We start from the raw sequence: 23,138 nt of genomic DNA, 5'->3' as shown, positions 1-23,138 counted from the left end.
ATCTCTTCCCCTCACAGGGTAGTTCCTCCATGCTTTGTTAATGTTTCCCCTCCGTGTAGCTCTTCTGCTCAGAATACAGCAACATGTGTGGAACACAGTGTCTGCTTCCTAGCCCCGGAAAAGATGCAGGGAGCGATTCTAGCTTTCAGAGGGCACCTTGCCCCTCCTGTCTTTGCAACCTGATCTGGCGGGGATCAATGTGAGGGTCTCAAATCAAAGGAGATGAGCAATCCTCATCAGCATCTCTTATTTTAGAGACTGGCTGTCGGACTCACCAGGTGAGGTTGGAGAAGTAGGTTTAGTTGGCTCTTTTCCTGCAAAGGAAGAGAGTAAGGAAAAGTAAAATGATTGGATCCCGTGAATGAGAGAAAACGAAGATGGTCTTCCTAAGCCATCAATCAATGCAATTTCATTCGCCTCACTGGAAAACTTGACGTGCGGCGAAGAGTGCATCGACGGGAGAGACAGAACCCCATTTTTTGATTCTGATGTTCAATCCGTATTTCAACTCTCTGAGTTTGTTTCATTCAAGCCACAGTGCAAGGAAATAGTTTTCGGTGTGTGCCTTTCTTAGGAAGGCATAGAGACTGTAGCACAACAGAATGGATGCGGCGTATGGGCCTCCGTGTCTGTATCGGGAGATTAGTCCTAGAAGAATATGTACAGGAATCTCTGGAAGTCCCAGGGGCTAAGAATTAGGAACGGAGGTGGGATACGCATGAAGAGCGAGGTTTGCGTTGTGAACAAAGCAAGCTAGAGATAACAGGAAACGTACACTTTATCCCCACGCACTGTCCACAAGAGTGGCCTTCAGTCGTCTATGGGGAAGCTTTGTGAGAGGGACTGCCGTTTTCTAAAAGACACTCTCTTTTACAAGATTTCAATTTCCCCCTTCCCACAACTTGTATTCACCTTTTCTTAGGCAGTGAGCATCACAGCAAGGACACTTGGCTTTGCCGGGTAGGAGTAAGGCTAGGCTCCCTGGGTATGTCGTGTAGGACTGACTTTAAGGCACTGTGGAAATGGACCTTGGCAATTGATTGAAACACAGAAATGTCAGAGGGAGCTGAAGGGTGGGTTGGGGGTAGAGAGAAAGGCCGATGAATAGAAATGTTGCCGTGGCCTTCCGATGGCTTGGCGCCAAAGCCAACCAGCGTAGACATTCTTGGATAAAGAAGCCTACGTCGCGTAGGAGCAATTGAAAGAGAGCTGTTACACCGGTCGTTGCCTAAAGACCCGAAGGAAAGCAGCGACTGCAATTTACCTGTTGGTGTGGTCTCAGTTGATGTAGCAGTGGAGGAAACAGTTGTCAGCGTGGTTTTTACGGTGCTTGGAGTGGTGGTCTCTGATGTGGAGCTTTCCATTGAAGTAGTAGTCGGGGTTGTTGTGGTCGGAGTGAGGGTTGTGAGCGTAGTTGGTGTGGTGGTTGTGGTGGGTGTGGTAATGGTAGTGGAAACAGTAGGCGTTGACTTGGATGTTGTGGTCTCAGTTGAGCTAGTGGGCAAGGTAGATGTGGTGAGAGAGTGGGTTGTGGACATAGTTGGTGTGGCGGTTGTGGGGGGTGTGGTAATGGTAACGGAAACGGTAGGAATTGGCTTGGGTGTTGTGGTCTCAGTTGAACTAGCGGGCAAGGTAGATGTGGTAAGAGAGTGGGTTGTGGGTGTAGTGGGTGACGTGGATGTAGTAAAGCTTGTGGAAATAGTAGGAGTTGATTTGGATGTTGTGGTTTCTGTTGAGCTAGTGGGCAAGGTAGATGTGGAGAGAGAGTGGGTTGTGGGTGTCGTGGGTGAGGTGGATGTAGTAAAGGTTGTGGAAACAGTAGGCCTTGTTGTGATTTCAGTTGTGCTAGTAGGCAAGGTGGTTGTGGTCAGAGTGAGGGTTGTGAGCGTAGTTGGTGTGGTGGGTGTGGTAACGGTAGTAGAAACGGTAGGAGTTGGCTTGGATGTCGTGCTCTCCGTTGAACTGGTGGACGAGGTGGTAGCGGTCACCGTGAGCGTTGTGGGAGTGGTCGTTGTGGTAGTTGTGCTGGTTTCCGTAGAACTTGTGGAAAGTGTGGTCGTTGGCAGAGGTGTACTTGTTGATTTGATTTTTACTGAGGGGGAGCTGGACTCTGTAGACGCAGTGGTTCTGGACGTTGTGGAGACAGGCGTGCTGGGAGTTGTTTTGCTGGTACTTGGTGGTGGTGTACTTTCTACCATCTTTGTTACTGCAAGGGAGAAATGTGAGTTGAGAGGGCGAAATTGACAGGAAAGATTTAGATTACCGAGAAAACATTTGCAATTCCTTAATCATTTGGTAAACATGCCAAAGATGTTTTAGAGGGAGTGCCACTGTCTGCTCGATTGGGAGAGACCAATTAAGTAAAAAACTGACAGGTGGTCCCCTCACACAAATTAGTAAAAATGTAATGGGGCACCACTTGTGATAATTCCTTCAACTGCCAAGCTTGTGAAAGGAACACAATTGCGTAAATGCAAGTGCATTCACAGTTTTGTAAAGGAAACCAGATGTTTCTGGAAAGGAGTGGGCTGTGGGCTGCTTAGGAGCGGGGGGTTAAATCCTCCTGACAGAAGATGTGGGGCTGATAAGCAGGCCACCTTTGACTGTTGTCGGGCAGTATAACGCTTCTTGGAATGTTTTGTGTAATGTCTGTTGCTGCTTTGCCTTGTGCGCATCTAATACTTTCTTGGTCACACCATAGGTCTAGGGAAACCTCCTTTCTTCGCTATGCCACGTAACCTTTCTGAGACAGAATGTGCATGCAAATATTGACCAAGCCATTGAAAATGAAGGCTGGCTTATTTTGTCTTGCAAGCATGGGTCCCTATTCCTGGAAGATGTTGAATGCCTTCTGCTGCCTTTTGTGGGCCCTGAGGATGGGAGCTGGGATCTCTTCCCCTCACAGGGTAGTTCCTCCATGCTTTGTTAATGTTTCCCCTCCGTGTAGCTCTTCTGCTCAGAATACAGCAACATGTGTGGAACACAGTGTCTGCTTCCTAGCCCCGGAAAAGATGCAGGGAGCGATTCTAGCTTTCAGAGGGCACCTTGCCCCTCCTGTCTTTGCAACCTGATCTGGCGGGGATCAATGTGAGGGTCTCAAATCAAAGGAGATGAGCAATCCTCATCAGCATCTCTTATTTTAGAGACTGGCTGTCGGACTCACCAGGTGAGGTTGGAGAAGTAGGTTTAGTTGGCTCTTTTCCTGCAAAGGAAGAGAGTAAGGAAAAGTAAAATGATTGGATCCCGTGAATGAGAGAAAACGAAGATGGTCTTCCTAAGCCATCAATCAATGCAATTTCATTCGCCTCACTGGAAAACTTGACGTGCGGCGAAGAGTGCATCGACGGGAGAGACAGAACCCCATTTTTTGATTCTGATGTTCAATCCGTATTTCAACTCTCTGAGTTTGTTTCATTCAAGCCACAGTGCAAGGAAATAGTTTTCGGTGTGTGCCTTTCTTAGGAAGGCATAGAGACTGTAGCACAACAGAATGGATGCGGCGTATGGGCCTCCGTGTCTGTATCGGGAGATTAGTCCTAGAAGAATATGTACAGGAATCTCTGGAAGTCCCAGGGGCTAAGAATTAGGAACGGAGGTGGGATACGCATGAAGAGCGAGGTTTGCGTTGTGAACAAAGCAAGCTAGAGATAACAGGAAACGTACACTTTATCCCCACGCACTGTCCACAAGAGTGGCCTTCAGTCGTCTATGGGGAAGCTTTGTGAGAGGGACTGCCGTTTTCTAAAAGACACTCTCTTTTACAAGATTTCAATTTCCCCCTTCCCACAACTTGTATTCACCTTTTCTTAGGCAGTGAGCATCACAGCAAGGACACTTGGCTTTGCCGGGTAGGAGTAAGGCTAGGCTCCCTGGGTATGTCGTGTAGGACTGACTTTAAGGCACTGTGGAAATGGACCTTGGCAATTGATTGAAACACAGAAATGTCAGAGGGAGCTGAAGGGTGGGTTGGGGGTAGAGAGAAAGGCCGATGAATAGAAATGTTGCCGTGGCCTTCCGATGGCTTGGCGCCAAAGCCAACCAGCGTAGACATTCTTGGATAAAGAAGCCTACGTCGCGTAGGAGCAATTGAAAGAGAGCTGTTACACCGGTCGTTGCCTAAAGACCCGAAGGAAAGCAGCGACTGCAATTTACCTGTTGGTGTGGTCTCAGTTGATGTAGCAGTGGAGGAAACAGTTGTCAGCGTGGTTTTTACGGTGCTTGGAGTGGTGGTCTCTGATGTGGAGCTTTCCATTGAAGTAGTAGTCGGGGTTGTTGTGGTCGGAGTGAGGGTTGTGAGCGTAGTTGGTGTGGTGGTTGTGGTGGGTGTGGTAATGGTAGTGGAAACAGTAGGCGTTGACTTGGATGTTGTGGTCTCAGTTGAGCTAGTGGGCAAGGTAGATGTGGTGAGAGAGTGGGTTGTGGACATAGTTGGTGTGGCGGTTGTGGGGGGTGTGGTAATGGTAACGGAAACGGTAGGAATTGGCTTGGGTGTTGTGGTCTCAGTTGAACTAGCGGGCAAGGTAGATGTGGTAAGAGAGTGGGTTGTGGGTGTAGTGGGTGACGTGGATGTAGTAAAGCTTGTGGAAATAGTAGGAGTTGATTTGGATGTTGTGGTTTCTGTTGAGCTAGTGGGCAAGGTAGATGTGGAGAGAGAGTGGGTTGTGGGTGTCGTGGGTGAGGTGGATGTAGTAAAGGTTGTGGAAACAGTAGGCCTTGTTGTGATTTCAGTTGTGCTAGTAGGCAAGGTGGTTGTGGTCAGAGTGAGGGTTGTGAGCGTAGTTGGTGTGGTGGGTGTGGTAACGGTAGTAGAAACGGTAGGAGTTGGCTTGGATGTCGTGCTCTCCGTTGAACTGGTGGACGAGGTGGTAGCGGTCACCGTGAGCGTTGTGGGAGTGGTCGTTGTGGTAGTTGTGCTGGTTTCCGTAGAACTTGTGGAAAGTGTGGTCGTTGGCAGAGGTGTACTTGTTGATTTGATTTTTACTGAGGGGGAGCTGGACTCTGTAGACGCAGTGGTTCTGGACGTTGTGGAGACAGGCGTGCTGGGAGTTGTTTTGCTGGTACTTGGTGGTGGTGTACTTTCTACCATCTTTGTTACTGCAAGGGAGAAATGTGAGTTGAGAGGGCGAAATTGACAGGAAAGATTTAGATTACCGAGAAAACATTTGCAATTCCTTAATCATTTGGTAAACATGCCAAAGATGTTTTAGAGGGAGTGCCACTGTCTGCTCGATTGGGAGAGACCAATTAAGTAAAAAACTGACAGGTGGTCCCCTCACACAAATTAGTAAAAATGTAATGGGGCACCACTTGTGATAATTCCTTCAACTGCCAAGCTTGTGAAAGGAACACAATTGCGTAAATGCAAGTGCATTCACAGTTTTGTAAAGGAAACCAGATGTTTCTGGAAAGGAGTGGGCTGTGGGCTGCTTAGGAGCGGGGGGTTAAATCCTCCTGACAGAAGATGTGGGGCTGATAAGCAGGCCACCTTTGACTGTTGTCGGGCAGTATAACGCTTCTTGGAATGTTTTGTGTAATGTCTGTTGCTGCTTTGCCTTGTGCGCATCTAATACTTTCTTGGTCACACCATAGGTCTAGGGAAACCTCCTTTCTTCGCTATGCCACGTAACCTTTCTGAGACAGAATGTGCATGCAAATATTGACCAAGCCATTGAAAATGAAGGCTGGCTTATTTTGTCTTGCAAGCATGGGTCCCTATTCCTGGAAGATGTTGAATGCCTTCTGCTGCCTTTTGTGGGCCCTGAGGATGGGAGCTGGGATCTCTTCCCCTCACAGGGTAGTTCCTCCATGCTTTGTTAATGTTTCCCCTCCGTGTAGCTCTTCTGCTCAGAATACAGCAACATGTGTGGAACACAGTGTCTGCTTCCTAGCCCCGGAAAAGATGCAGGGAGCGATTCTAGCTTTCAGAGGGCACCTTGCCCCTCCTGTCTTTGCAACCTGATCTGGCGGGGATCAATGTGAGGGTCTCAAATCAAAGGAGATGAGCAATCCTCATCAGCATCTCTTATTTTAGAGACTGGCTGTCGGACTCACCAGGTGAGGTTGGAGAAGTAGGTTTAGTTGGCTCTTTTCCTGCAAAGGAAGAGAGTAAGGAAAAGTAAAATGATTGGATCCCGTGAATGAGAGAAAACGAAGATGGTCTTCCTAAGCCATCAATCAATGCAATTTCATTCGCCTCACTGGAAAACTTGACGTGCGGCGAAGAGTGCATCGACGGGAGAGACAAAACCCCATTTTTTGATTCTGATGTTCAATCCGTATTTCAACTCTCTGAGTTTGTTTCATTCAAGCCACAGTGCAAGGAAATAGTTTTCGGTGTGTGCCTTTCTTAGGAAGGCATAGAGACTGTAGCACAACAGAATGGATGCGGCGTATGGGCCTCCGTGTCTGTATCGGGAGATTAGTCCTAGAAGAATATGTACAGGAATCTCTGGAAGTCCCAGGGGCTAAGAATTAGGAACGGAGGTGGGATACGCATGAAGAGCGAGGTTTGCGTTGTGAACAAAGCAAGCTAGAGATAACAGGAAACGTACACTTTATCCCCACGCACTGTCCACAAGAGTGGCCTTCAGTCGTCTATGGGGAAGCTTTGTGAGAGGGACTGCCGTTTTCTAAAAGACACTCTCTTTTACAAGATTTCAATTTCCCCCTTCCCACAACTTGTATTCACCTTTTCTTAGGCAGTGAGCATCACAGCAAGGACACTTGGCTTTGCCGGGTAGGAGTAAGGCTAGGCTCCCTGGGTATGTCGTGTAGGACTGACTTTAAGGCACTGTGGAAATGGACCTTGGCAATTGATTGAAACACAGAAATGTCAGAGGGAGCTGAAGGGTGGGTTGGGAGTAGAGAGAAAGGCCGATGAATAGAAATGTTGCCGTGGCCTTCCGATGGCTTGGCGCCAAAGCCAACCAGCGTAGACATTCTTGGATAAAGAAGCCTACGTCGCGTAGGAGCAATTGAAAGAGAGCTGTTACACCGGTCGTTGCCTAAAGACCCGAAGGAAAGCAGCGACTGCAATTTACCTGTTGGTGTGGTCTCAGTTGATGTAGCAGTGGAGGAAACAGTTGTCAGCGTGGTTTTTACGGTGCTTGGAGTGGTGGTCTCTGATGTGGAGCTTTCCATGGAAGTAGTAGTCGGGGTTGTTGTGGTCGGAGTGAGGGTTGTGAGCGTAGTTGGTGTGGTGGTTGTGGTGGGTGTGGTAATGGTAGTGGAAACAGTAGGCGTTGACTTGGATGTTGTGGTCTCAGTTGAGCTGGTGGGCAAGGTAGATGTGGTGAGAGAGTGGGTTGTGGACATAGTTGGTGTGGCGGTTGTGGGGGGTGTGGTAATGGTAACGGAAACGGTAGGAATTGGCTTGGGTGTTGTGGTCTCAGTTGAACTAGCGGGCAAGGTAGATGTGGTAAGAGAGTGGGTTGTGGGTGTAGTGGGTGACGTGGATGTAGTAAAGCTTGTGGAAATAGTAGGAGTTGATTTGGATGTTGTGGTTTCTGTTGAGCTAGTGGGCAAGGTAGATGTGGAGAGAGAGTGGGTTGTGGGTGTCGTGGGTGAGGTGGATGTGGTAAAGGTTGTGGAAACAGTAGGCCTTGTTGTGATTTCAGTTGTGCTAGTAGGCAAGGTGGTTGTGGTCAGAGTGAGGGTTGTGAGCGTAGTTGGTGTGGTGGGTGTGGTAACGGTAGTAGAAACGGTAGGAGTTGGCTTGGATGTCGTGCTCTCCGTTGAACTGGTGGACAAGGTGGTAGCGGTCACTGTGAGCGTTGTGGGAGTGGTCGTTGTGGTAGTTGTGCTGGTTTCCGTAGAACTTGTGGAAAGTGTGGTCGTTGGCAGAGGTGTACTTGTTGATTTGATTTTTACTGAGGGGGAGCTGGATTCTGTAGACGCAGTGGTTCTGGACGTTGTGGAGACAGGCGTGCTGGGAGTTGTTTTGCTGGTACTTGGTGGTGGTGTACTTTCTACCATCTTTGTTACTGCAAGGGAGAAATGTGAGTTGAGAGGGCGAAATTGACAGGAAAGATATAGATTACCGAGAAAACATTTGCAATTCCTTAATCATTTGGTAAACATGCCAAAGATGTTTTAGAGTGAGTGCCACTGTCTGCTCGATCGGGAGAGACCAATTAAATAAAAAACTGACAGGTGGTCCCCTCACACAAATTAGTAAAAATGTAATGGGGCACCACTTGTGATAATTCCTTCAACTGCCAAGCTTGTGAAAGGAACACAATTGCGTAAATGCAAGTGCATTCATAGTTTTGTAAAGGAAACCAGATGTTTCTGGAAAGGAGTGGGCTGTGGGCTGCTTAGGGGCGGGGGGATAAATTCTCCTGACAGAAGATGTGGGGCGGATAAGCAGGCCACCTTTGACTGTTGTCGGGCAGTATAACGCTTCTTGGAATGTTTTGTGTAATGTCTGTTGCTGCTTTGCCTTGTGCGCATCTAATATTTTCTTGGTCACACCATAGGTCTAGGGAAACCTCCTTTCTTCGCTATGCCACGTAACCTTTCTGAGACAGAATGTGCATGCAAATATTGACCAAGCCATTGAAAATGAAGGCTGGCTTATTTTGTCTTGCAAGCATGGGTCCCTATTCCTGGAAGATGTTGAATGCCTTCTGCTGCCTTTTGTGGGCCCTGAGGATGGGAGCTGGGATCTCTTCCCCTCACAGGGTAGTTCCTCCATGCTTTGTTAATGTTTCCCCTCCGTGTAGCTCTTCTGCTCAGAATACAGCAACATGTGTGGAACACAGTGTCTGCTTCCTAGCCCCGGAAAAGATGCAGGGAGCGATTCTAGCTTTCAGAGGGCACCTTGCCCCTCCTGTCTTTGCAACCTGATCTGGCGGGGATCAATGTGAGGGTCTCAAATCAAAGGAGATGAGCAATCCTCATCAGCATCTCTTATTTTAGAGACTGGCTGTCGGACTCACCAGGTGAGGTTGGAGAAGTAGGTTTAGTTGGCTCTTTTCCTGCAAAGGAAGAGAGTAAGGAAAAGTAAAATGATTGGATCCCGTGAATGAGAGAAAACGAAGATGGTCTTCCTAAGCCATCAATCAATGCAATTTCATTCGCCTCACTGGAAAACTTGACGTGCGGCGAAGAGTGCATCGACGGGAGAGACAAAACCCCATTTTTTGATTCTGATGTTCAATCCGTATTTCAACTCTCTGAGTTTGTTTCATTCGAGCCACAGTGCAAGGAAATAGTTTTCGGTGTGTGCCTTTCTTAGGAAGGCATAGAGACTGTAGCACAACAGAATGGATGCGGCGTATGGGCCTCCATGTCTGTATCGGGAGATTAGTCCTAGAAGAATATGTACAGGAATCTCTGGAAGTCCCAGGAGCTAAGAATTAGGAACGGAGGTGGGATACGCATGAAGAGCGAGGTTTGCGTTGTGAACAAAGCAAGCTAGAGATAACAGGAAACGTACACTTTATCCCCACGCACTGTCCACAAGAGTGGCCTTCAGTCGTCTATGGGGAAGCTTTGTGAGAGGGACTGCCGTTTTCTAAAAGACACTCTCTTTTACAAGATTTCAATTTCCCCCTTCCCACAACTTGTATTCACCTTTTCTTAGGCAGTGAGCATCACAGCAAGGACACTTGGCTTTGCCGGGTAGGAGTAAGGCTAGGCTCCCTGGGTATGTCGTGTAGGACTGACTTTAAGGCACTGTGGAAATGGACCTTGGCAATTGATTGAAACACAGAAATGTCAGAGGGAGCTGAAGGGTGGGTTGGGAGTAGAGAGAAAGGCCGATGAATAGAAATGTTGCCGTGGCCTTCCGATGGCTTGGCGCCAAAGCCAACCAGCGTAGACATTCTTGGATAAAGAAGCCTACGTCGCGTAGGAGCAATTGAAAGAGAGCTGTTACACCGGTCGTTGCCTAAAGACCCGAAGGAAAGCAGCGACTGCAATTTACCTGTTGGTGTGGTCTCAGTTGATGTAGCAGTGGAGGAAACAGTTGTCAGCGTGGTTTTTACGGTGCTTGGAGTGGTGGTCTCTGATGTGGAGCTTTCCATGGAAGTAGTAGTCGGGGTTGTTGTGGTCGGAGTGAGGGTTGTGAGCGTAGTTGGTGTGGTGGTTGTGGTGGGTGTGGTAATGGTAGTGGAAACAGTAGGCGTTGACTTGGATGTTGTGGTCTCAGTTGAGCTAGTGGGCAAGGTAGATGTGGTGAGAGAGTGGGTTGTGGACATAGTTGGTGTGGCGGTTGTGGGGGGTGTGGTAATGGTAACGGAAACGGTAGGAATTGGCTTGGGTGTTGTGGTCTCAGTTGAACTAGCGGGCAAGGTAGATGTGGTAAGAGAGTGGGTTGTGGGTGTAGTGGGTGACGTGGATGTAGTAAAGCTTGTGGAAATAGTAGGAGTTGATTTGGATGTTGTGGTTTCTGTTGAGCTAGTGGGCAAGGTAGATGTGGAGAGAGAGTGGGTTGTGGGTGTGGTGGGTGAGGTGGATGTAGTAAAGGTTGTGGAAACAGTAGGCCTTGTTGTGATTTCAGTTGTGCTAGTAGGCAAGGTGGTTGTGGTCAGAGTGAGGGTTGTGAGCGTAGTTGGTGTGGTGGGTGTGGTAACGGCAGTAGAAACGGTAGGAGTTGGCTTGGATGTCGTACTCTCCGTTGAACTGGTGGACGAGGTGGTAGCGGTCACTGTGAGCGTTGTGGGAGTGGTCGTTGTGGTAGTTGTGCTGGTTTCCGTAGAACTTGTGGAAAGTGTGGTCGTTGACAGAGGTGTACTTGTTGATTTGATTTTTACTGAGGGGGAGCTGGACTCTGTAGACGCAGTGGTTCTGGACGTTGTGGAGACAGGCGTGCTGGGAGTTGTTTTGCTGGTACTTGGTGGTGGTGTACTTTCTACCATCTTTGTTACTGCAAGGGAGAAATGTGAGTTGAGAGGGCGAAATTGACAGGAAAGATATAGATTACCGAGAAAACATTTGCAATTCCTTAATCATTTGGTAAACATGCCAAAGATGTTTTAGAGTGAGTGCCACTGTCTGCTCGATTGGGAGAGACCAATTAAGTAAAAAACTGACAGGTGGTCCCCTCACACAAATTAGTAAAAATGTAATGGGGCACCATTTGTGATAATTCCTTCAACTGCCAAGCTTGTGAAAGGAACACAATTGCGTAAATGCAAGTGCATTCACAGTTTTGTAAAGGAAACCAGATGTTTCTGGAAAGGAGTGGGCTGTGGGCTGCTTAGGGGCGGGGGGTTAAATCCTCCTGACAGAAGATGTGGGGCTGATAAGCAGGCCACCTTTGACTGTTGTCGGGCAGTATAACGCTTCTTGGAATGTTTTGTGTAATGTCTGTTGCTGCTTTGCCTTGTGCGCATCTAATACTTTCTTGGTCACACCATAGGTCTAGGGAAACCTCCTTTCTTCGCTATGCCACGTAACCTTTCTGAGACAGAATGTGCATGCAAATATTGACCAAGCCATTGAAAATGAAGGCTGGCTTATTTTGTCTTGCAAGCATGGGTCCCTATTCCTGGAAGATGTTGAATGCCTTCTGCTGCCTTTTGTGGGCCCTGAGGATGGGAGCTGGGATCTCTTCCCCTCACAGGGTAGTTCCTCCATGCTTTGTTAATGTTTCCCCTCCGTGTAGCTCTTCTGCTCAGAATACAGCAACATGTGTGGAACACAGTGTCTGCTTCCTAGCCCCGGAAAAGATGCAGGGAGCGATTCTAGCTTTCAGAGGGCACCTTGCCCCTCCTGTCTTTGCAACCTGATCTGGCGGGGATCAATGTGAGGGTCTCAAATCAAAGGAGATGAGCAATCCTCATCAGCATCTCTTATTTTAGAGACTGGCTGTCGGACTCACCAGGTGAGGTTGGAGAAGTAGGTTTAGTTGGCTCTTTTCCTGCAAAGGAAGAGAGTAAGGAAAAGTAAAATGATTGGATCCCGTGAATGAGAGAAAACGAAGATGGTCTTCCTAAGCCATCAATCAATGCAATTTCATTCGCCTCACTGGAAAACTTGACGTGCGGCGAAGAGTGCATCGACGGGAGAGACAAAACCCCATTTTTTGATTCTGATGTTCAATCCGTATTTCAACTCTCTGAGTTTGTTTCATTCGAGCCACAGTGCAAGGAAATAGTTTTCGGTGTGTGCCTTTCTTAGGAAGGCATAGAGACTGTAGCACAACAGAATGGATGCGGCGTATGGGCCTCCGTGTCTGTATCGGGAGATTAGTCCTAGAAGAATATGTACAGGAATCTCTGGAAGTCCCAGGGGCTAAGAATTAGGAACGGAGGTGGGATACGCATGAAGAGCGAGGTTTGCGTTGTGAACAAAGCAAGCTAGAGATAACAGGAAACGTACACTTTATCCCCACGCACTGTCCACAAGAGTGGCCTTCAGTCGTCTATGGGGAAGCTTTGTGAGAGGGACTGCCGTTTTCTAAAAGACACTCTCTTTTACAAGATTTCAATTTCCCCCTTCCCACAACTTGTATTCACCTTTTCTTAGGCAGTGAGCATCACAGCAAGGACACTTGGCTTTGCCGGGTAGGAGTAAGGCTAGGCTCCCTGGGTATGTCGTGTAGGACTGACTTTAAGGCACTGTGGAAATGGACCTTGGCAATTGATTGAAACACAGAAATGTCAGAGGGAGCTGAAGGGTGGGTTGGGAGTAGAGAGAAAGGCCGATGAATAGAAATGTTGCCGTGGCCTTCCGATGGCTTGGCGCCAAAGCCAACCAGCGTAGACATTCTTGGATAAAGAAGCCTACGTCGCGTAGGAGCAATTGAAAGAGAGCTGTTACACCGGTCGTTGCCTAAAGACCCGAAGGAAAGCAGCGACTGCAATTTACCTGTTGGTGTGGTCTCAGTTGATGTAGCAGTGGAGGAAACAGTTGTCAGCGTGGTTTTTACGGTGCTTGGAGTGGTGGTCTCTGATGTGGAGCTTTCCATGGAAGTAGTAGTCGGGGTTGTTGTGGTCGGAGTGAGGGTTGTGAGCGTAGTTGGTGTGGTGGTTGTGGTGGGTGTGGTAATGGTAGTGGAAACAGTAGGCGTTGACTTGGATGTTGTGGTCTCAGTTGAGCTGGTGGGCAAGGTAGATGTGGTGAGAGAGTGGGTTGTGGACATAGTTGGTGTGGCGGTTGTGGGGGGTGTGGTAATGGTAACGGAAACGGTAGGAATTGGCTTGGGTGTTGTGGTCTCAGTTGAACTAGCGGGCAAGGTAGATGTGGTAAGAGAGTGGGTTGTGGGTGTAGTGGGTGACGTGGATGTAGTAAAGCTTGTGGAAATAGTAGGAGTTGATTTGGATGTTGTGGTTTCTGTTGAGCTAGTGGGCAAGGTAGATGTGGAGAGAGAGTGGGTTGTGGGTGTGGTGGGTGAGGTGGATGTAGTAAAGGTTGTGGAAACAGTAGGCCTTGTTGTGATTTCAGTTGTGCTAGTAGGCAAGGTGGTTGTGGTCAGAGTGAGGGTTGTGAGCGTAGTTGGTGTGGTGGGTGTGGTAACGGCAGTAGAAACGGTAGGAGTTGGCTTGGATGTCGTACTCTCCGTTGAACTGGTGGACGAGGTGGTAGCGGTCACTGTGAGCGTTGTGGGAGTGGTCGTTGTGGTAGTTGTGCTGGTTTCCGTAGAACTTGTGGAAAGTGTGGTCGTTGACAGAGGTGTACTTGTTGATTTGATTTTTACTGAGGGGGAGCTGGACTCTGTAGACGCAGTGGTTCTGGACGTTGTGGAGACAGGCGTGCTGGGAGTTGTTTTGCTGGTACTTGGTGGTGGTGTACTTTCTACCATCTTTGTTACTGCAAGGGAGAAATGTGAGTTGAGAGGGCGAAATTGACAGGAAAGATATAGATTACCGAGAAAACATTTGCAATTCCTTAATCATTTGGTAAACATGCCAAAGATGTTTTAGAGTGAGTGCCACTGTCTGCTCGATTGGGAGAGACCAATTAAGTAAAAAACTGACAGGTGGTCCCCTCACACAAATTAGTAAAAATGTAATGGGGCACCATTTGTGATAATTCCTTCAACTGCCAAGCTTGTGAAAGGAACACAATTGCGTAAATGCAAGTGCATTCACAGTTTTGTAAAGGAAACCAGATGTTTCTGGAAAGGAGTGGGCTGTGGGCTGCTTAGGGGCGGGGGGTTAAATCCTCCTGACAGAAGATGTGGGGCTGATAAGCAGGCCACCTTTGACTGTTGTCGGGCAGTATAACGCTTCTTGGAATGTTTTGTGTAATGTCTGTTGCTGCTTTGCCTTGTGCGCATCTAATACTTTCTTGGTCACACCATAGGTCTAGGGAAACCTCCTTTCTTCGCTATGCCACGTAACCTTTCTGAGACAGAATGTGCATGCAAATATTGACCAAGCCATTGAAAATGAAGGCTGGCTTATTTTGTCTTGCAAGCATGGGTCCCTATTCCTGGAAGATGTTGAATGCCTTCTGCTGCCTTTTGTGGGCCCTGAGGATGGGAGCTGGGATCTCTTCCCCTCACAGGGTAGTTCCTCCATGCTTTGTTAATGTTTCCCCTCCGTGTAGCTCTTCTGCTCAGAATACAGCAACATGTGTGGAACACAGTGTCTGCTTCCTAGCCCCGGAAAAGATGCAGGGAGCGATTCTAGCTTTCAGAGGGCACCTTGCCCCTCCTGTCTTTGCAACCTGATCTGGCGGGGATCAATGTGAGGGTCTCAAATCAAAGGAGATGAGCAATCCTCATCAGCATCTCTTATTTTAGAGGCTGGCTGTCGGACTCACCAGGTGAGGTTGGAGAAGTAGGTTTAGTTGGCTCTTTTCCTGCAAAGGAAGAGAGTAAGGAAAAGTAAAATGATTGGATCCCGTGAATGAGAGAAAACGAAGATGGTCTTCCTAAGCCATCAATCAATGCAATTTCATTCGCCTCACTGGAAAACTTGACGTGCGGCGAAGAGTGCATCGACGGGAGAGACAAAACCCCATTTTTTGATTCTGATGTTCAATCCGTATTTCAACTCTCTGAGTTTGTTTCATTCGAGCCACAGTGCAAGGAAATAGTTTTCGGTGTGTGCCTTTCTTAGGAAGGCATAGAGACTGTAGCACAACAGAATGGATGCGGCGTATGGGCCTCCATGTCTGTATCGGGAGATTAGTCCTAGAAGAATATGTACAGGAATCTCTGGAAGTCCCAGGAGCTAAGAATTAGGAACGGAGGTGGGATACGCATGAAGAGCGAGGTTTGCGTTGTGAACAAAGCAAGCTAGAGATAACAGGAAACGTACACTTTATCCCCACGCACTGTCCACAAGAGTGGCCTTCAGTCGTCTATGGGGAAGCTTTGTGAGAGGGACTGCTGTTTTCTAAAAGACACTCTCTTTTACAAGATTTCAATTTCCCCCTTCCCACAACTTGTATTCACCTTTTCTTAGGCAGTGAGCATCACAGCAAGGACACTTGGCTTTGCCGGGTAGGAGTAAGGCTAGGCTCCCTGGGTATGTCGTGTAGGACTGACTTTAAGGCACTGTGGAAATGGACCTTGGCAATTGATTGAAACACAGAAATGTCAGAGGGAGCTGAAGGGTGGGTTGGGAGTAGAGAGAAAGGCCGATGAATAGAAATGTTGCCGTGGCCTTCCGATGGCTTGGCGCCAAAGCCAACCAGCGTAGACATTCTTGGATAAAGAAGCCTACGTCGCGTAGGAGCAATTGAAAGAGAGCTGTTACACCGGTCGTTGCCTAAAGACCCGAAGGAAAGCAGCGACTGCAATTTACCTGTTGGTGTGGTCTCAGTTGATGTAGCAGTGGAGGAAACAGTTGTCAGCGTGGTTTTTACGGTGCTTGGAGTGGTGGTCTCTGATGTGGAGCTTTCCATGGAAGTAGTAGTCGGGGTTGTTGTGGTCGGAGTGAGGGTTGTGAGCGTAGTTGGTGTGGTGGTTGTGGTGGGTGTGGTAATGGTAGTGGAAACAGTAGGCGTTGACTTGGATGTTGTGGTCTCAGTTGAGCTAGTGGGCAAGGTAGATGTGGTGAGAGAGTGGGTTGTGGACATAGTTGGTGTGGCGGTTGTGGGGGGTGTGGTAATGGTAACGGAAACGGTAGGAATTGGCTTGGGTGTTGTGGTCTCAGTTGAACTAGCGGGCAAGGTAGATGTGGTAAGAGAGTGGGTTGTGGGTGTAGTGGGTGACGTGGATGTAGTAAAGCTTGTGGAAATAGTAGGAGTTGATTTGGATGTTGTGGTTTCTGTTGAGCTAGTGGGCAAGGTAGATGTGGAGAGAGAGTGGGTTGTGGGTGTGGTGGGTGAGGTGGATGTAGTAAAGGTTGTGGAAACAGTAGGCCTTGTTGTGATTTCAGTTGTGCTAGTAGGCAAGGTGGTTGTGGTCAGAGTGAGGGTTGTGAGCGTAGTTGGTGTGGTGGGTGTGGTAACGGCAGTAGAAACGGTAGGAGTTGGCTTGGATGTCGTACTCTCCGTTGAACTGGTGGACGAGGTGGTAGCGGTCACTGTGAGCGTTGTGGGAGTGGTCGTTGTGGTAGTTGTGCTGGTTTCCGTAGAACTTGTGGAAAGTGTGGTCGTTGACAGAGGTGTACTTGTTGATTTGATTTTTACTGAGGGGGAGCTGGACTCTGTAGACGCAGTGGTTCTGGACGTTGTGGAGACAGGCGTGCTGGGAGTTGTTTTGCTGGTACTTGGTGGTGGTGTACTTTCTACCATCTTTGTTACTGCAAGGGAGAAATGTGAGTTGAGAGGGCGAAATTGACAGGAAAGATATAGATTACCGAGAAAACATTTGCAATTCCTTAATCATTTGGTAAACATGCCAAAGATGTTTTAGAGTGAGTGCCACTGTCTGCTCGATTGGGAGAGACCAATTAAGTAAAAAACTGACAGGTGGTCCCCTCACACAAATTAGTAAAAATGTAATGGGGCACCATTTGTGATAATTCCTTCAACTGCCAAGCTTGTGAAAGGAACACAATTGCGTAAATGCAAGTGCATTCACAGTTTTGTAAAGGAAACCAGATATTTCTGGAAAGGAGTGGGCTGTGGGCTGCTTAGGGGCGGGGGGTTAAATCCTCCTGACAGAAGATGTGGGGCTGATAAGCAGGCCACCTTTGACTGTTGTCGGGCAGTATAACGCTTCTTGGAATGTTTTGTGTAATGTCTGTTGCTGCTTTGCCTTGTGCGCATCTAATACTTTCTTGGTCACACCATAGGTCTAGGGAAACCTCCTTTCTTCGCTATGCCACGTAACCTTTCTGAGACAGAATGTGCATGCAAATATTGACCAAGCCATTGAAAATGAAGGCTGGCTTATTTTGTCTTGCAAGCATGGGTCCCTATTCCTGGAAGATGTTGAATGCCTTCTGCTGCCTTTTGTGGGCCCTGAGGATGGGAGCTGGGATCTCTTCCCCTCACAGGGTAGTTCCTCCATGCTTTGTTAATGTTTCCCCTCCGTGTAGCTCTTCTGCTCAGAATACAGCAACATGTGTGGAACACAGTGTCTGCTTCCTAGCCCCGGAAAAGATGCAGGGAGCGATTCTAGCTTTCAGAGGGCACCTTGCCCCTCCTGTCTTTGCAACCTGATCTGGCGGGGATCAATGTGAGGGTCTCAAATCAAAGGAGATGAGCAATCCTCATCAGCATCTCTTATTTTAGAGACTGGCTGTCGGACTCACCAGGTGAGGTTGGAGAAGTAGGTTTAGTTGGCTCTTTTCCTGCAAAGGAAGAGAGTAAGGAAAAGTAAAATGATTGGATCCCGTGAATGAGAGAAAACGAAGATGGTCTTCCTAAGCCATCAATCAATGCAATTTCATTCGCCTCACTGGAAAACTTGACGTGCGGCGAAGAGTGCATCGACGGGAGAGACAAAACCCCATTTTTTGATTCTGATGTTCAATCCGTATTTCAACTCTCTGAGTTTGTTTCATTCGAGCCACAGTGCAAGGAAATAGTTTTCGGTGTGTGCCTTTCTTAGGAAGGCATAGAGACTGTAGCACAACAGAATGGATGCGGCGTATGGGCCTCCGTGTCTGTATCGGGAGATTAGTCCTAGAAGAATATGTACAGGAATCTCTGGAAGTCCCAGGAGCTAAGAATTAGGAACGGAGGTGGGATACGCATGAAGAGCGAGGTTTGCGTTGTGAACAAAGCAAGCTAGAGATAACAGGAAACGTACACTTTATCCCCACGCACTGTCCACAAGAGTGGCCTTCAGTCGTCTATGGGGAAGCTTTGTGAGAGGGACTGCCGTTTTCTAAAAGATGCTCTCTTTTACAAGATTTCAATTTCCCCCTTCCCACAACTTGTATTCACCTTTTCTTAGGCAGTGAGCATCACAGCAAGGACACTTGGCTTTGCCGGGTAGGAGTAAGGCTAGGCTCCCTGGGTATGTCGTGTAGGACTGACTTTAAGGCACTGTGGAAATGGACCTTGGCAATTGATTGAAACACAGAAATGTCAGAGGGAGCTGAAGGGTGGGTTGGGAGTAGAGAGAAAGGCCGATGAATAGAAATGTTGCCGTGGCCTTCCGATGGCTTGGCGCCAAAGCCAACCAGCGTAGACATTCTTGGATAAAGAAGCCTACGTCGCGTAGGAGCAATTGAAAGAGAGCTGTTACACCGGTCGTTGCCTAAAGACCCGAAGGAAAGCAGCGACTGCAATTTACCTGTTGGTGTGGTCTCAGTTGATGTAGCAGTGGAGGAAACAGTTGTCAGCGTGGTTTTTACGGTGCTTGGAGTGGTGGTCTCTGATGTGGAGCTTTCCATGGAAGTAGTAGTCGGGGTTGTTGTGGTCGGAGTGAGGGTTGTGAGCGTAGTTGGTGTGGTGGTTGTGGTGGGTGTGGTAATGGTAGTGGAAACAGTAGGCGTTGACTTGGATGTTGTGGTCTCAGTTGAGCTGGTGGGCAAGGTAGATGTGGTGAGAGAGTGGGTTGTGGACATAGTTGGTGTGGCGGTTGTGGGGGGTGTGGTAATGGTAACGGAAACGGTAGGAATTGGCTTGGGTGTTGTGGTCTCAGTTGAACTAGCGGGCAAGGTAGATGTGGTAAGAGAGTGGGTTGTGGGTGTAGTGGGTGACGTGGATGTAGTAAAGCTTGTGGAAATAGTAGGAGTTGATTTGGATGTTGTGGTTTCTGTTGAGCTAGTGGGCAAGGTAGATGTGGAGAGAGAGTGGGTTGTGGGTGTGGTGGGTGAGGTGGATGTAGTAAAGGTTGTGGAAACAGTAGGCCTTGTTGTGATTTCAGTTGTGCTAGTAGGCAAGGTGGTTGTGGTCAGAGTGAGGGTTGTGAGCGTAGTTGGTGTGGTGGGTGTGGTAACGGCAGTAGAAACGGTAGGAGTTGGCTTGGATGTCGTACTCTCCGTTGAACTGGTGGACGAGGTGGTAGCGGTCACTGTGAGCGTTGTGGGAGTGGTCGTTGTGGTAGTTGTGCTGGTTTCCGTAGAACTTGTGGAAAGTGTGGTCGTTGACAGAGGTGTACTTGTTGATTTGATTTTTACTGAGGGGGAGCTGGACTCTGTAGACGCAGTGGTTCTGGACGTTGTGGAGACAGGCGTGCTGGGAGTTGTTTTGCTGGTACTTGGTGGTGGTGTACTTTCTACCATCTTTGTTACTGCAAGGGAGAAATGTGAGTTGAGAGGGCGAAATTGACAGGAAAGATATAGATTACCGAGAAAACATTTGCAATTCCTTAATCATTTGGTAAACATGCCAAAGATGTTTTAGAGTGAGTGCCACTGTCTGCTCGATTGGGAGAGACCAATTAAGTAAAAAACTGACAGGTGGTCCCCTCACACAAATTAGTAAAAATGTAATGGGGCACCATTTGTGATAATTCCTTCAACTGCCAAGCTTGTGAAAGGAACACAATTGCGTAAATGCAAGTGCATTCACAGTTTTGTAAAGGAAACCAGATGTTTCTGGAAAGGAGTGGGCTGTGGGCTGCTTAGGGGCGGGGGGTTAAATCCTCCTGACAGAAGATGTGGGGCTGATAAGCAGGCCACCTTTGACTGTTGTCGGGCAGTATAACGCTTCTTGGAATGTTTTGTGTAATGTCTGTTGCTGCTTTGCCTTGTGCGCATCTAATACTTTCTTGGTCACACCATAGGTCTAGGGAAACCTCCTTTCTTCGCTATGCCACGTAACCTTTCTGAGACAGAATGTGCATGCAAATATTGACCAAGCCATTGAAAATGAAGGCTGGCTTATTTTGTCTTGCAAGCATGGGTCCCTATTCCTGGAAGATGTTGAATGCCTTCTGCTGCCTTTTGTGGGCCCTGAGGATGGGAGCTGGGATCTCTTCCCCTCACAGGGTAGTTCCTCCATGCTTTGTTAATGTTTCCCCTCCGTGTAGCTCTTCTGCTCAGAATACAGCAACATGTGTGGAACACAGTGTCTGCTTCCTAGCCCCGGAAAAGATGCAGGGAGCGATTCTAGCTTTCAGAGGGCACCTTGCCCCTCCTGTCTTTGCAACCTGATCTGGCGGGGATCAATGTGAGGGTCTCAAATCAAAGGAGATGAGCAATCCTCATCAGCATCTCTTATTTTAGAGGCTGGCTGTCGGACTCACCAGGTGAGGTTGGAGAAGTAGGTTTAGTTGGCTCTTTTCCTGCAAAGGAAGAGAGTAAGGAAAAGTAAAATGATTGGATCCCGTGAATGAGAGAAAACGAAGATGGTCTTCCTAAGCCATCAATCAATGCAATTTCATTCGCCTCACTGGAAAACTTGACGTGCGGCGAAGAGTGCATCGACGGGAGAGACAAAACCCCATTTTTTGATTCTGATGTTCAATCCGTATTTCAACTCTCTGAGTTTGTTTCATTCGAGCCACAGTGCAAGGAAATAGTTTTCGGTGTGTGCCTTTCTTAGGAAGGCATAGAGACTGTAGCACAACAGAATGGATGCGGCGTATGGGCCTCCGTGTCTGTATCGGGAGATTAGTCCTAGAAGAATATGTACAGGAATCTCTGGAAGTCCCAGGGGCTAAGAATTAGGAACGGAGGTGGGATACGCATGAAGAGCGAGGTTTGCGTTGTGAACAAAGCAAGCTAGAGATAACAGGAAACGTACACTTTATCCCCACGCACTGTCCACAAGAGTGGCCTTCAGTCGTCTATGGGGAAGCTTTGTGAGAGGGACTGCCGTTTTCTAAAAGACGCTCTCTTTTACAAGATTTCAATTTCCCCCTTCCCACAACTTGTATTCACCTTTTCTTAGGCAGTGAGCATCACAGCAAGGACACTTGGCTTTGCCGGGTAGGAGTAAGGCTAGGCTCCCTGGGTATGTCGTGTAGGACTGACTTTAAGGCACTGTGGAAATGGACCTTGGCAATTGATTGAAACACAGAAATATCAGAGGGAGCTGAAGGGTGGGTTGGGAGTAGAGAGAAAGGCCGATGAATAGAAATGTTGCCGTGGCCTTCCGATGGCTTGGCGCCAAAGCCAACCAGCGTAGACATTCTTGGATAAAGAAGCCTACGTCGCGTAGGAGCAATTGAAAGAGAGCTGTTACACCGGTCGTTGCCTAAAGACCCGAAGGAAAGCAGCGACTGCAATTTACCTGTTGGTGTGGTCTCAGTTGATGTAGCAGTGGAGGAAACAGTTGTCAGCGTGGTTTTTACGGTGCTTGGAGTGGTGGTCTCTGATGTGGAGCTTTCCATGGAAGTAGTAGTCGGGGTTGTTGTGGTCGGAGTGAGGGTTGTGAGCGTAGTTGGTGTGGTGGTTGTGGTGGGTGTGGTAATGGTAGTGGAAACAGTAGGCGTTGACTTGGATGTTGTGGTCTCAGTTGAGCTAGTGGGCAAGGTAGATGTGGTGAGAGAGTGGGTTGTGGACATAGTTGGTGTGGCGGTTGTGGGGGGTGTGGTAATGGTAACGGAAACGGTAGGAATTGGCTTGGGTGTTGTGGTCTCAGTTGAACTAGCGGGCAAGGTAGATGTGGTAAGAGAGTGGGTTGTGGGTGTAGTGGGTGACGTGGATGTAGTAAAGCTTGTGGAAATAGTAGGAGTTGATTTGGATGTTGTGGTTTCTGTTGAGCTAGTGGGCAAGGTAGATGTGGAGAGAGAGTGGGTTGTGGGTGTCGTGGGTGAGGTGGATGTAGTAAATGTTGTGGAAACAGTAGGCCTTGTTGTGATTTCAGTTGTGCTAGTAGGCAAGGTGGTTGTGGTCAGAGTGAGGGTTGTGAGCGTAGTTGGTGTGGTGGGTGTGGTAACGGCAGTAGAAACGGTAGGAGTTGGCTTGGATGTCGTACTCTCCGTTGAACTGGTGGACGAGGTGGTAGCGGTCACTGTGAGCGTTGTGGGAGTGGTCGTTGTGGTAGTTGTGCTGGTTTCCGTAGAACTTGTGGAAAGTGTGGTCGTTGACAGAGGTGTACTTGTTGATTTGATTTTTACTGAGGGGGAGCTGGACTCTGTAGACGCAGTGGTTCTGGACGTTGTGGAGACAGGCGTGCTGGGAGTTGTTTTGCTGGTACTTGGTGGTGGTGTACTTTCTACCATCTTTGTTACTGCAAGGGAGAAATGTGAGTTGAGAGGGCGAAATTGACAGGAAAGATATAGATTACCGAGAAAACATTTGCAATTCCTTAATCATTTGGTAAACATGCCAAAGATGTTTTAGAGTGAGTGCCACTGTCTGCTCGATTGGGAGAGACCAATTAAGTAAAAAACTGACAGGTGGTCCCCTCACACAAATTAGTAAAAATGTAATGGGGCACCATTTGTGATAATTCCTTCAACTGCCAAGCTTGTGAAAGGAACACAATTGCGTAAATGCAAGTGCATTCACAGTTTTGTAAAGGAAACCAGATGTTTCTGGAAAGGAGTGGGCTGTGGGCTGCTTAGGGGCGGGGGGTTAAATCCTCCTGACAGAAGATGTGGGGCTGATAAGCAGGCCACCTTTGACTGTTGTCGGGCAGTATAACGCTTCTTGGAATGTTTTGTGTAATGTCTGTTGCTGCTTTGCCTTGTGCGCATCTAATACTTTCTTGGTCTCACCATAGGTCTAGGGAAACCTCCTTTCGTCGCTATGCCACGTAACCTTTCTGAGACAGAATGTGCATGCAAATATTGACCAAGCCATTGAAAATGAAGGCTGGCTTATTTTGTCTTGCAAGCATGGGTCCCTATTCCTGGAAGATGTTGAATGCCTTCTGCTGCCTTTTGTGGGCCCTGAGGATGGGAGCTGGGATCTCTTCCCCTCACAGGGTAGTTCCTCCATGCT

The 23,138-nt window shown here is 48.2% G+C and overlaps 1 protein-coding gene across 1 annotated transcript in view; it reads right to left on the bottom strand.

The window, feature by feature from the left end:
• LOC102443629 (uncharacterized) overlaps nucleotides 1-23,138 on the bottom strand; it is a 119,105-nt gene that overhangs the window by 34,400 nt on the left and 61,567 nt on the right. Inside the window, exons 36-51 of the mRNA XM_089778837.1 lie at nucleotides 21,481-22,422; nucleotides 20,492-20,530; nucleotides 18,593-19,534; nucleotides 17,604-17,642; nucleotides 15,705-16,646; nucleotides 14,716-14,754; nucleotides 12,817-13,758; nucleotides 11,828-11,866; nucleotides 9,929-10,870; nucleotides 8,940-8,978; nucleotides 7,041-7,982; nucleotides 6,052-6,090; nucleotides 4,153-5,094; nucleotides 3,164-3,202; nucleotides 1,265-2,206; nucleotides 276-314 (exon numbers count right to left, since the gene is read on the bottom strand). Of these exons, the coding sequence (XP_089634963.1) occupies nucleotides 276-314; nucleotides 1,265-2,206; nucleotides 3,164-3,202; nucleotides 4,153-5,094; nucleotides 6,052-6,090; nucleotides 7,041-7,982; nucleotides 8,940-8,978; nucleotides 9,929-10,870; nucleotides 11,828-11,866; nucleotides 12,817-13,758; nucleotides 14,716-14,754; nucleotides 15,705-16,646; nucleotides 17,604-17,642; nucleotides 18,593-19,534; nucleotides 20,492-20,530; nucleotides 21,481-22,422 (7,848 nt within the window). The remainder of the gene's footprint in view (nucleotides 1-275; nucleotides 315-1,264; nucleotides 2,207-3,163; nucleotides 3,203-4,152; nucleotides 5,095-6,051; nucleotides 6,091-7,040; nucleotides 7,983-8,939; nucleotides 8,979-9,928; nucleotides 10,871-11,827; nucleotides 11,867-12,816; nucleotides 13,759-14,715; nucleotides 14,755-15,704; nucleotides 16,647-17,603; nucleotides 17,643-18,592; nucleotides 19,535-20,491; nucleotides 20,531-21,480; nucleotides 22,423-23,138) is intronic.

Source organism: Pelodiscus sinensis, chromosome 5 (assembly GCF_052426305.1).
Source record: "Pelodiscus sinensis isolate ZL-2025 chromosome 5, ASM5242630v1, whole genome shotgun sequence".
Classification (NCBI taxonomy): Eukaryota; Metazoa; Chordata; order Testudines; family Trionychidae; genus Pelodiscus; species Pelodiscus sinensis.
The sequence above is the reverse complement of the archived record's forward strand: the minus strand, read 5'-3'. Positions and strand labels throughout refer to the sequence as shown.